Genomic DNA, 12,742 nt, shown 5'->3' with positions numbered 1-12,742 from the left:
AATATTTTAATCTCTGTTTTACTTCGTTAAATTAAGCAAAACAAAAGCGAGAAGCAGAGCAAATTTCACCACACATCTTTCCCAGAAAGGGAAATCTGCAAATTTATGTTTGACACGAGATCCAGTCACGATACAGAGAATAGAAACTGTAATTAGATTTTAAACAGTCATTTTAATTCTTGTATCCTCTCTCAGTGGGATTCTTTCAATTGATTTGCAGTGACTCTGTGCTGGGGATTCCTTCCGTGACCACCGGACACGAACTGCTGCATTACATGATGACAAACAGACTGTGAGCAGCAGCCTGGAGCCTAATGGGACCTGAGATGGCTTTTTCTCAAACATTGTCGGAGCAGAATAGCGTAGCCTGCAGTGGGTTTTCTGCTGGAGGATTTTGGCAGAGCACGGGGTCTTCAAGTCCTTTTAATGACTAGAGTACCTTTCACTGGAGCAGTGACAGTAGTGAAAGCTCCCTCTCTCTCTCTCTCTCTCTCTCTCTCTCTCTCTCTCTCTCTCTCTCCCTCCCTGTGTTTCTCTCCCTCTCTCTCCTCCTTCCCCTCCCTCTGCAGAGTGCAGCCGAACAGAAAGTAGCCTCTTGCCTCTGCTGTCATCGCCGTGGAGCCGGGCGGATGTTGATGTTGAGCGCTGCAGACGCAGAAGTGCAAAATTCATCAGGGATCTGGAAAGTGTGAGAGTGTGGAGGAGGAGGAGGAGGAGGAGGAGTGGAGTAAAGAGGAGAGGAGAGGCAGGCTGTCTCCCTCCTTCACCTGGTGGGCTTTTCTGCAGCATCCTTCCACTTCATCATGGATCTCTGGAGTAAAAAAGTCCAGGGAATTATTACAGCGGTCGTCCTGATACTTCTCAGCTCGCACCGGGCAGCAAGAGGAGGTGAGTGCGGTGACATTTCTGTTCTGGGTGACAGCAGAGATCAGATGTTGGGCTGCTAATCTGAATGCTGATCAGTTTACATCTCAAAAATGTTGGGAAAAGTGTTGCTCTTTTGCTTTCTGCAGCTAGAAAGCAGGCAGGAGTTACTGATCATACAGGTATTTTCACCCTCTTTGTAAAAACTTAGTTTTTACTCATGTATACTGTGAGTTAACTAACGAGTCATTTGGAAAGGCACCAGGTTTTATCATCTTTTAATGGATGTCATTTCATACATTTAATGCACAGTTTTCCAGGCACTGTTATTAAATGGGCAGCGGGAGTCGGTATAGGAAGCATGTGACTCAGCCTATTAAACAGCTGCCCTTGAGCAAGGCACTCAAGCCTCACTCCGGTGGAGCTGCACAGGCTGCAGAAGTCTGTGGTGGCTCTTTGAAGTGCGAAGCAGCTGCTTATCAGAGAAGGTTTTTGTGATTTCGTTATTCATAATTAATTTCCTCTCAGAGGTTTGATGCCAGAATTCATTCGGTGTTGATCACAGAGGAGAGAATGACCAGCAGGAGGAGAGAGACTCTTCACCTGTCTCTGCTTTATTGTACTCAAAAGCAAAAATGAGACTAAAATAATGATTATTTTCCATCAACTTCATTTTTCTTCTAATCTTCTTTGGTGGCGGGATGTTTCTTAAGCCCTCTGGGACTTTTTGTTTTTCTTTTCACGCACTTTTCCTTATAAATTTCTTTCTTTTTTCCAATTTCAAACAATTTCATATCTGTGCCCAATTTCTCTGCATACGGCATTAAACTTTTCAGAGGATCGGTGGTGGTGTGTGTAAGATCTGAGATACCGGTTGATGGGAAAATTGCAATTAAAAAAGAATTATCCCAAGAAGTCACAAAAGCCTACAACATAATTTATGCTCCATATGGGATCCTCATCATAAACCGTGTTGATGGAAATGTCCACAGAAGGATCACTTCAAATTGGAAGTGTTTACATGTGCCAAACGCTGGCATACTAGTGGCAATGCTGCTAACACAGCCTAATAAAGTGGGTGTCAGATGGTAAATGTTTGTCTATCATGAGGCTGATGCTTTATTAAAATGTATTCTGAGTCAACATGTCTGGCGAAATGAGATTTATTAAATATTAGAGGGAATCAGATGCCACTGGGGGATCCCGTGTGGGCAGAGTAAGGACAGACAGATAAATGGTAGTTATTACAATGTCAGCTTTATATTCCCCTTGACAGACAACAGCTGCTGGAGAGAGACACACTGACATTATGGGCTTTGAAAGAGTAAAATAAAGGAGATAAAGAGATTTCTTTGCCCTGAAGGAAGTAGTTTGGAGTCTGCAGAGTGCCTATCAGAACCCAAAACCAAAAGACAAGAAATTGCAGCTGTCTCTCAAATCAATAAGCAGCGCTCAAATCTCTTTTCTGCCCTGTTGGAGAGCAAACATACAGTATATCATCCACTTAATAATCTCTGATGTCCAGACCTCTCTCCACACTTTATTTGACTTTGTGTTAGTGCTGAGCCAGTGCCACAGGCAAGGTCTGACTCAAGCTATTTGTCAGAGTGAACAAAAGAGGTAAAACTGTCGTGAGAGGGCAGATGTTTCTGTTTCTGCAGCCGGTCACTCTGACCTTGCTCAGCACTGAAGCAGCAGTGTACTTACAGGGGAAGCAGTGGGTGGAGTGGCTGGAGAGACATGATGTGTGAGCCCTCTAATGGCTGACAAGTCAGTCATGACCACCCTGGGTTTTCTTCGTAAAGAATCCTCAAGAGAAAAGGAAGACAGAAAAGGTGCAGAGCCCCCTCATGTGGAGTTTCTCTGCAGAAGAGCCCAGTATCGATGTTCTGTTAGCCGACAGGGTACGGGTGCATTAGGGCTTTGTGCAGTGATGGACTGTACAAAGTCTACAAAGCAACACAGATTCACGACCACCGACTTAAAGCCATAAGAAGTCGTCAGGCCACTGTAGCGCCACCTTGAGGCGCAGTGCCACCAGATTCTGTAAAATGATGCAGAAAATGGACTTGAAAACTTTCTCATAAGATTACATTAGATTGAAATTTTAGACAGAGTTGCAAAGAATGCAAAAACAATGAGAACAGATAAACGTATAGTAATAAAAATAAGATCTGCTCATGAAATGCACTGAGCATTTGCTGATAACCTCGTTATAAACCACGAACCACATTAGAGACACCTGCACTAGATAATTAGAGTTGACATACAACAGAAACATCTGGAGAGGAGGCCATATGCCGTACCACGAAGCAAAGTCGTGTACTATTAAAAATGCAGGTATGGGGGAGGGGCTGGGGATCGGAGCATCCTGAAACTTCAAAAGGTGGGGGGTTTCTCTTCCATGCCAGAGCAGCACTTGGCAAAGCAGCCGAGGACAGTAACAGTGAAACCGAGCTGGGGAGAGGCAGAAACACAAAGCTCAGAGGTTAATTGGGTGTGGATGAGAATGTCTAACTTTTCACTGCAGGTGTGAAGTAGAAAGTTACTGCAAGTCAATTACTGAAACCTTTTCCTACATGTTTACGCTGCCAAGCCACACATTACTGAGCTAAATGACACAGCTGAGGAATAAAACCTCCTCATTTAACTGTGATGCACCATGAATGTCACCGTTTTCTCTCCGTCTGCATCAATTAAAGTCGTACTCTAGTTACTCTGGGCTGCTCTTGAACAGTAAATATACATTTATGTCGACTTTTAATTTTAATGAGACACATAAAATTCAGCATTTGTAGGTATTTGTACCCCTCTGGACCAAAGTTACCAACATGCAAACACAGAGAAAATTAGTGCATTTAATTCAAATGTCGTCTCCCCCTGATGGCAGCACCTGTGACTGCCCTCAGGTGTGTTCTGCGAGTGCAGGAGGGCTCAGTTGCAGTTTAGAGGTGGCATTTCTCTGACATCACCGAGCTCAGAGAACAAATAACGTGCTGCATGAATCGCTCTTTAATGGATTTATGGTTGTAGAACAGCAGGAGAAGCTCCAAGCGGAGCAGGTGGAGGGAGGAGATGGTGCTGATACAGGTGATGTCTAACTGGGACGCTGAGGTGAATGCAGTCATATGCAAACTATAAATGTCTTATCAAAAGAGTGCAGGTGCCGGAGTGCAGTGATTTGGCATTGTACATGAAGTTTTTTTCTTTTCTGCTGTATTATTATGATAAGATGGCTGGAGAGAGACGGGAAAGGCGGGGGAGAGAGAGAGATGGCATGCTGCAGCGGTGTAGATCTCAGCGAGGGGTGAAGCTCCTGGCTGAGGGTTTCTGATGCCGTGCCGACTGTTTTGTCCAGATGCTTCTTGACTTGTGCTGAGGTGTGCTGTCTATCCCAGCACAACATTGCATCATACCATCCTGTGATTTATAGAACTTTTTCAGCCTTCTCCAGCACTGCTGTAGTCTTGACTTCCCACTTTAAAGAAGAGGAGATTGTTGCCCAAGAATTTGTTATGCTCCACCTGTTCAATTTCCTGACCGTTTATCACCAGACAACCGCTCTGACTCTCACAGATGTCCACCACTACTCCTTTTGTTTTAGAGACGTTCAGCTTCAAATTGTTGGCTGCAAACCAGCTCACCAGGGATGAAACCTTCGGCCTGTAAGCTTTTTTTTTTAATTGGTCCTGAGATTAGAGAACAGCCCAGCCAATGTGGCATCATCAGCAAACTTAAATATCTGTAAAGTGAGTGGAACATTTGAGACAGAACGCATCCCTGTGGGACACCAGTGTTAACAAGCAGGCTAGCCGCATTGCAGCATCAAGGTTTATTTAAACTGTTGATAAACAAAGAAAGGACGCAGTTTGCAGAGTTATGAGAAAGCACAGGGTGGTCCAAAGACGCCTCTTGAGCAGCCTGAGCTCCCTTGCTAACACTAACATGTTCCCAGCTACCTAGTGAGATGGTCATTAAATTAAATAGTCATTAAATTTCATCCTCTTCAGTCGTCTTTAAGATCAAAAGCTGAGTTATTTCTCTGTGCACAGCCTTCTTTTTTGACACATGCACGCTGTTTGCACCTGGTCCTCGAAGATGTACAGTTTTCCACCTGAAATTGGTCTTAGCAAATTGTGTGAACCCACTAGATCCAACTGTGAATCCACGGCCACTTATCCCCTCCAATTATCTGCACAACGCTTCCTCAAAAGCGTAAGCAGTAAGAAGGAGAAGCGCCGTTCCTCGCTGCTGACATACAGCGAGTGCTTCTGATGAGGCAACGTGCGCTTCCAGGCTGCTGCGACTGTCAGAGCAAATTCACACACGACTTTAGACGCACAAAAGAGAGGCGCAAGAGACTTTCCGTTCTTTCTCTCCGTGCGTCTCCAGTGTGGTTGCATAAGTCCTCCACGGGATCGTTATCTCTTCTCTCGGCTGATTTGGAGTCAGTGGAGTGCCTGTTTTAACCGCAGACTAATGACGGATAATACTGCTGCTCTCTGAACCTGTTTGCCTGTACATGCCTCTGTGTGTGTGTGTGTGTGTGTGTGTGTGTGTGTGTGTGTGTGTGTGTGTGTCCACATATGTGTGTGTGCACATTTGTGTGTGCGTCCTGAGATACAAAGCGAAAAACCATGTGTGAACATGATGCAAGGAGAGCAAGTGAATGCTAAACAGCAAAGCAGCACCATGGTGTGTGTGTGTGTGTGTGTGTGTGTGTGTGTGTGTGTGTGTGTGTTTGTAGATGTATGTAAAGTCCCCATCATACAAATCATTAAATTTTAGGGTGAAGACTTGGGTTAGGGTAAGGCAAGTAGTGTTTATGGTTATGCTCCTCCAGGAAATGAATGGAAGTCTATGTAATGTCCCAAACATGATCAAAAGAAGACTGAGTGAGTGTGCATGCATGTGTGTGTGTGTGTGTGTGTGTGTGTGTGCGTGTGTGTGTGTATGTGTGTGCACAGATAACAAATGACTCACTTACAGTCAGCAGTCTCCAAGGAGCGGCGTTCAGTCAGCTGACTTGGTCCCAGAGCTGTCTGAGGGTGGGGATTGTTGGCTGTAGGTGTAGATTCAGGTGTGTTTGCTTATTCAGCAAGAGACTCATACAGAACCTGAAAGTCAATGCTTTAGGCTAATAAAGTGACTGCGGTTAAAGTTACAGATTATGGTCTGGGAGTAAGTGTCAGAGCAGCAGCAGTACAAGCATAGTATAGATTATTAACTTAAAAAACAGGGATACTAGTTTTTTTTTTTTTTTTTGTTAGCCAATAAAACCAATTAAGGCGAGAATAAAGGTTTCGCTCGCGTTAACAAAAGAAAAACTTTTGCTCTTTTTGTTCTTTGCGTCTAATGAGCATTGATTGTAGGAGCTGAAGACAAATGGCCCCATTTCAACATGAAAGCACCGCCTGTCTCACTTTTCACGAACGCAGCTCAGTGATTTCATGACATCAGCATCATTTTGAGGTCCTGTCCAGAGTACCTTCACAGGAGCATCTGTACAGGAAGTGAGAAGAGAAATGTTCATGAGCAAAACTCTGAGCCCCCACCAGATCCATCGGACTGCCCCTGTGTGGTCTGTGGGGACGAATCAATAAACTATCACATCACTACCACCAGGCGACTATTATCATTCACTTGAACATGCAGTCTTGCAGAAATCAGTCGTCATCAGATGAAGGAGAATATTTGGAGTGTGTGATTGTTAAAGGATAATGAAAATGCATTTAATTCTGTGCCAATCATCCAGATTCTGCCCCTCTCTGATGGTGTCTGCGCACAGAGAGCAGAGCTCCACACATCCTCTTTCACTCCCTTCAGACGATCACATTTCTTCACCCACAGGAAAATTTTGCTCCTCACAATATTCTTTTCTTTGTCTCATCAGAAATAAATCTTTTAATTACTGAGTTCTGACTGGATTCCTCCTAACCCTCCCTTTTAGGAGAAAGATAAGATGCACAGGGTTGAGACTTAAATTTGATCATTGAGACACTTAAGTAACAACATTTCCTCATTATGTTTATAGTAAATGTATTTTGGTCGGCATTTTGTTCCCCTCAAAACACATTTGCTGCTGCAAATTAGTCGTATATTGTATGCTGCTAATTCTCTGGAGCTGAATTGAGAAAACTTAGCTCAGTCATGTACAAACAAAACAGCCTTTTGTGATGACTTTGGCTATTTCGACCCATGTTTATATTTATTGTCAATTTGCAACCTCTAGTGTTTTGACTAATTGTGATGGGAAAAGCAAAGGAGACAGTCAGTTGACGTAGTGTAAAGATGTCAAACATTTTAGCCCAGAATCTTTTCCTAAAGCTCACCAAGAAATTTTGTTTTCTAAACCCTCGGGAACGACCATTTCACAAAGTTTGAGACGTGAGGATGAAATGGTGATATATGTCAGTTGTAAGTGGTTTAGGTATGAGGATGCATGGCCAAAAAGCCATCTGCATAGTCATGAAGCTTTAATTTAATTTGGTTTAAACTTGCTGTGCTTGAAGAAAATCTAATCTTGCCTTTTGCACACTTTTTGATAATATCTGGGTCTTATTATTTAGGGCTTCGGGTTCGTTTCAAGCTTGCATTGTGCAGTAATTTGGAGATGTAAAGCAGATATGGACTGCTGGACATGTGATTTTACCTCAGGTTGATAATCATTGACGATGCAGGTTAATGTCTGGTTTAGCAGACAGCGTTGGCTATTTGTCTTCCACTCCAGACTCAGATTTATTTTAATAAACGCCACTAGTTCCTGGAATGGAGCCCGTTTCAGCCAGAATATCAGAATTTAATATTGTCCAGAGCTGGATGTCGTGAGAGGAACATAAACCTGTGGATATAATACATAATTAGTGTGAATATGTTATGCATTTCCCCGTAAAACCTCACCTGTCCTCTGTGATTCATGAGGCATTGGAGTTTGTGACAGCAGAGATGGAAAAAGTGAGAGAAAGCTGAGGAGAAACGCTCTCTCATATTTCTTCTTTAGTGTCATTTATGAAAATGTGTGCTCAGAGAAGAGGAGCCATGAATGCCATCTGATGAAGTCAAGGCTACATTATGGCAGCAGCGGACGTTGGAGTAAACTTGTAACCGTCAGTCAAGAATCCAGATTTATTAACCCAGGGACAAGTAGTTAAGTGATAAACCTGAGGCCTGCAGTCCATCCATCTGAGTTTGTGACGCACTGATATTTGCTGAAGGCCAGTCCCTCTGGAGCTCTGGCTCCCTAAACACACACACCCATTCATCACAAGGCCCCGTCATCACTTCAGATGACTTGTAGTTGATCCGCGAATCTGTCAAACTCTGCTAAGGTCACGGCGGCCTGTCGCTCTGGATCCTGGATTGGACTGAATTATAAGCGACGCTGGCTGCGGGTGCGGCGGTGAGACGAGCTACAGCTTTAAGGATTCGAACCCTCGTGGTGGAAAAGTTTTCCTCAGCTACAAGGATGCTGGTGTGATACTGAAGCTCCGACCTCCCACTGAAGGCTGCAAGTGAAGTGATGAATCATTATTACTGTAAATCTACCAGCTGGCCTCAACGAGAAGAAGAAGAAGAAGATGAGAGTGATGATGAAGATGACACAGAAGACGATCAAGGGAAAAAAGACTGATGCTAATGATAATGAAGAATAATGATGGCGATTTTGATGATGAAGATGTTGAAAAAGACAGGAGATTATGATGATGATGAGAGTGAAGTGAAGAAGAAGACATTGAGTACATAGAAGAGGAGAATGGAATGATGATGACGGCGATGATGAAGATGCTGAAGCGTTGAGGATATAAGGATGATGAAGATAATGAAAATGATGAAGAGGAAGTAGACGAGTAGATAGAAAAGGACAATAAATGATGATGATGATGTTGAAGAAGCCTGAGAAGATGATGTTCATGATAATGAAGAAGAAGAAGGCCAAGAATGAAAGAAGCACATGTAGTAGATGATGAAGATGAATACGATGATAATGAAGAAGATGATAAAGATAAAGAGAAAGATGAGGAGGAGGAGTCATCACATTAAGAAAACACAGATGAAGAAAAAGGAGAAGGATGATGAGGGTGCCAATGTGGTGCATTCAGGATTCAGCAGATAACAACTTTGTTGTTCTTTAGTTGCCAGTTGAATCTTCTTCTGGGGCTTCTGGAGGAGTCCTGGGCACAATCTAACAAAACATGGCCCCATGCAGCACACTGGAGCCGTCTCCATCTTCCTTCAGATTGTAAATGGCCATCTGCTCCCTCCTTCACTCCAGGCTGCCACGGGGGATAATTAGATCAGATGCAGTGTCTTGGTAAACGTGAGTGCAGAAGAAATGTCGTCGGTATTAAAGCCTGCAGCTGACATTGAACGCCACAGGACGAGGCTGAGCCGAAGCCAAGCCTTTGAGACGCAGCAGAGATCAGGAATCTGACGAGCAATTTAACGACTCAGCTAATGAGATGTAAGAGATGGCAGAGAGTGAGGAGCACACCTGCCGTTCCTCCAGTACCGGAGTTTTCTTCAAACTTTGCTCATACAAAAATGACTGAATAGGCTGATTAACAACACACATGACCAGTGGAGGTTAGCAAAGCTCTGAACGACCTGCAGACATCAGGGAGGACAGATTATATATTTTATTGCTTTATTCTGGGGTTAATGCAATCTGTTTATTTTTTATTTTCATCCTTATGATCATTATGAAGTGGCTTTTATTCTCCATCTTATTTTACATTCATTATTTATGTTTTTATGTCCACTTCATGTCTTTTTTATGTAAGGCACTTATTTGGTGCATTTGATTTCTTTCTTGTAAAGCACTTTGAGCCGCAATTCCTGTATGAAATGTGCAATACAAATAAAGTTCATCATTATTTTTATCATATTATATTGCCAGAGATACACATACCGTCCCTTTTACATCAGCTAAGGTCATGATTTGGGTGAAAAACATTACGTACGTTATGCAACTTTCGTCCATATGTGGACTTTCTTGCTCGTTTTACACTACGTCACCTGACTTCTTCCTTTCCTCCCGTCATAATTACCTACAGCCACTAGAAGCCACCGCCGAACAATGAGCATAAATATGGGTCTTAATAACTTCCACAGAGAACCTATACGGGCTGCACAAAACAACAGAGGACTTTTTGTAATGATCCTAAAATCTGTCAAAGCGCTGACAGCCATGGCTGCAAATGCAAGCATCAAAGATTCCCCTCCCATAATGCAATGCTGAGAAATATATCTGTCTGTCCAAATTAGTTCCTCACATCATGCCTGTCAGAAAAAAAAACATGAAAACAAGGCTGAAGAAGCACACCAGTCTGATCTTCTGCAATGATAAAGGAACCATTCAAGTTAAATGTGATGAAAATGCTCAAAGGCTTTTTCAGCGACTTCATACTGTAACGCCTCTCCAGAAATGGAAATGTACTTCATAACTATTTCAAGAAAAGTGTCTGTGCCACTGTCATCGCATCCTTGTAAATTTCTCTCTGCTCCACGGAGGGAAATGTCGTTAAATATGCACAAGCTGAGCTTTGCATATTTATAAAAACATTATGCTGAGCTCAAACAATCTGTAACACAAACTATAGCCACAATCTCAGTTTAGACAGTAATAAGGATATTAGGCTTTTCTTGGAGTAGAGTCAAAAACTATGACATAATAATCAACCATCATTTGTTTTTTACATGCTGAAAAAAGCAGTGTCACTTACATACTCTCATTGCAAATGTTCATTTAATCGTGAAGCAGATTTTGTTGCATGTTTGTGCAGGGACCTTGGAGTAAATTAGAGGCGGCAGGCTGAAGTTTCGGAGTCTGTCCTTCAAACAGAAAGTGTGGGTTCAGTCCTGCATGTCTGCCGGCCTCTTCCGAAACCTGTTTGTGTGTGAAGCTGAACGCCTGCCAACTCCAGAAGAGCTGATCAGTAGCTTAATGTGTGACACACTGCTTCAGGAATCAATAGCGTAAGACAGGAGAAGGAGATGTTGACTAACAGTGCAGAACTGCTCAACAGGTGATTATGTTGCAACGTTTCCGCGGGGCAGAGGCCATTATGAAGCATGAACGCAGCGCCAGTGTTGGCGGTGAAATGAGGCGGTCACGTGTCACTGACCTGCAGCACACACACACCGTCTGTCGTTGATGTTTATGTATAATTCAGGCTGCTGCAGTGCTGGTGGAGGCTAAATGAGCGCACGTGACGCGGGTCGCACAAACCTGGATTGTACAGAGACCAGCTGGCCTCAACAGCATGGGTAAATGTTTCCACTTGAGTCCGGCGTAGTGTAAGCTCTGCTGTTGGTGCAGTGCAGCGTTCGCTGTTGAAATGTTTTTTACTGATGGGGCGAACGTCGTTCTGTCCTGTAATTTGACTAAATTGAAGAGCCTGGAGACTTTTTGCCTAAACGACAAAAAGTAAAATGTGTTTGAAATGAGAAAAAGTCACCTGCTGTGAGAAAATATCATGTTGTTGTTCATGTCATTAACTAGTAGCTACCAGCTATTTTGAAGACATATTCTACATTACATTCAGTGTTCAATGAGTCCGTTTTTTTAAATTCTGAATATTAAACAGTGACCAAAAACAAGCTCTACCACCGATGAACTAATGATTTGTTTTGCTGTTGTTTTGTTCCTTTCATCCCCACATCACTCCACTGGTAAGGCTTTGAAATGACTTGTTCAAGGGTGCAATGTCACTCATATTTTTCCTGCCAGGACGGCCATTAAAGTCTGTAACTTTCTCTTCACAAGCCAGATTCTGTAACCTTTCCAACACTGCAGCTGTGACGCTTTCAGTTTTCTGTCTGTGTAGATGGGATGAAAGGTAAATCTGGCAAATTGGTAGTAAAAAGGATTTGCAGCAGAGTGCCGCTCTTTTGGTAATCAAATGAGTAGAATAATCTGTAAATTATATGTGTCAGTGTCAGAAAACAGCAGGAAAAAGCGTTTCTGAAGTGGCTGCAAGCTTAATTTAAAGTAAATGGTTGGAAGCTTTGCGCTCGTAAAAAGTTTTGCTGCAAAGTAGAGCACTTTTGATGCCGCCACAAACTTAGTGATTCTATACACCGGTGAGGTTGTTGAACGGAAATCTCTCACTACTCATGTTTCCCAAGGTGCTACTGTGTTTTTCATTGCCCTTGTCCTAAATTATAAGTGGGTGAGGCAGTGAGTACACTTAAGACATGCATCAGTGGACACAAGAGGAGCACCAACAGGAAAGACTTCTGACTTGGCTGTTGCTTCTAATTTCCTGCATGGAGCGCAGACACTTGCACAGCGTTAGGATTCTCCACCATACAGAGGGTCAGGCCCTCCCACCGGGGGAGGAGACGACAGACAGGTTTTGTGCTGAAGAGCAGGGGAGCGGGGGATTTTTAATCTGTAGCACGAATCAAGAGGGACATGATGAGGACCTTGAGCTTGTATGTCTTTTGCTTTTTGGTGTCTCTCTGTGGTCTCTGAGTGTTTATGAGCTTTTGCAATGTATGTTTGTGTCTTTGAAACCACCTACAAAATCCCAATTTCTTAAATAAAACTGTACAATTAGTTTTGAGAAATCGGCTTAATAAACACTGTTTTTCAGCATCCAGGCCCATGCATGTGCTGATCCTCACAGCTCAGCAGCTGTTTGACAGACAGGCTCCTCTTCCAGCTGGTAAAGAGTGCTGGGAGGAAGGCAGGCAGGTCAGCGCAGAGAACACAGATGAGTCTCACCCAAATCACTCCAAGTCAAATTAGTGCCCCGTCATTATCAGCCAACAAAAACCCCCGGTCAAAGTGGGGCAGAAAAACTTTCCGTTTCCTCTCCATCAATTCTATATTTAGTCATCGGTAATTACATCTCAGGCTAAACGAGTCGCTGCT

General features: G+C 43.2%; 1 protein-coding gene across 1 annotated transcript in view; it reads left to right on the top strand.

Annotated features, from left to right (window-relative positions):
- The first annotated feature begins 567 nt into the window (after positions 1-567).
- LOC143328508 (contactin-associated protein-like 4) overlaps positions 568-12,742 on the top strand; it is a 57,266-nt gene continuing 45,091 nt past the window's right edge. The window contains exon 1 of the mRNA XM_076743685.1: positions 568-888. Within this exon, the coding sequence (XP_076599800.1) occupies positions 804-888 (85 nt within the window). The 5' untranslated portion in view covers positions 568-803. The remainder of the gene's footprint in view (positions 889-12,742) is intronic.

This window comes from Chaetodon auriga, chromosome 11, assembly GCF_051107435.1.
Source record: "Chaetodon auriga isolate fChaAug3 chromosome 11, fChaAug3.hap1, whole genome shotgun sequence".
Lineage (NCBI taxonomy): Eukaryota > Metazoa > Chordata > Actinopteri > Chaetodontiformes > Chaetodontidae > Chaetodon > Chaetodon auriga.
The sequence above is the reverse complement of the archived record's forward strand: the minus strand, read 5'-3'. Positions and strand labels throughout refer to the sequence as shown.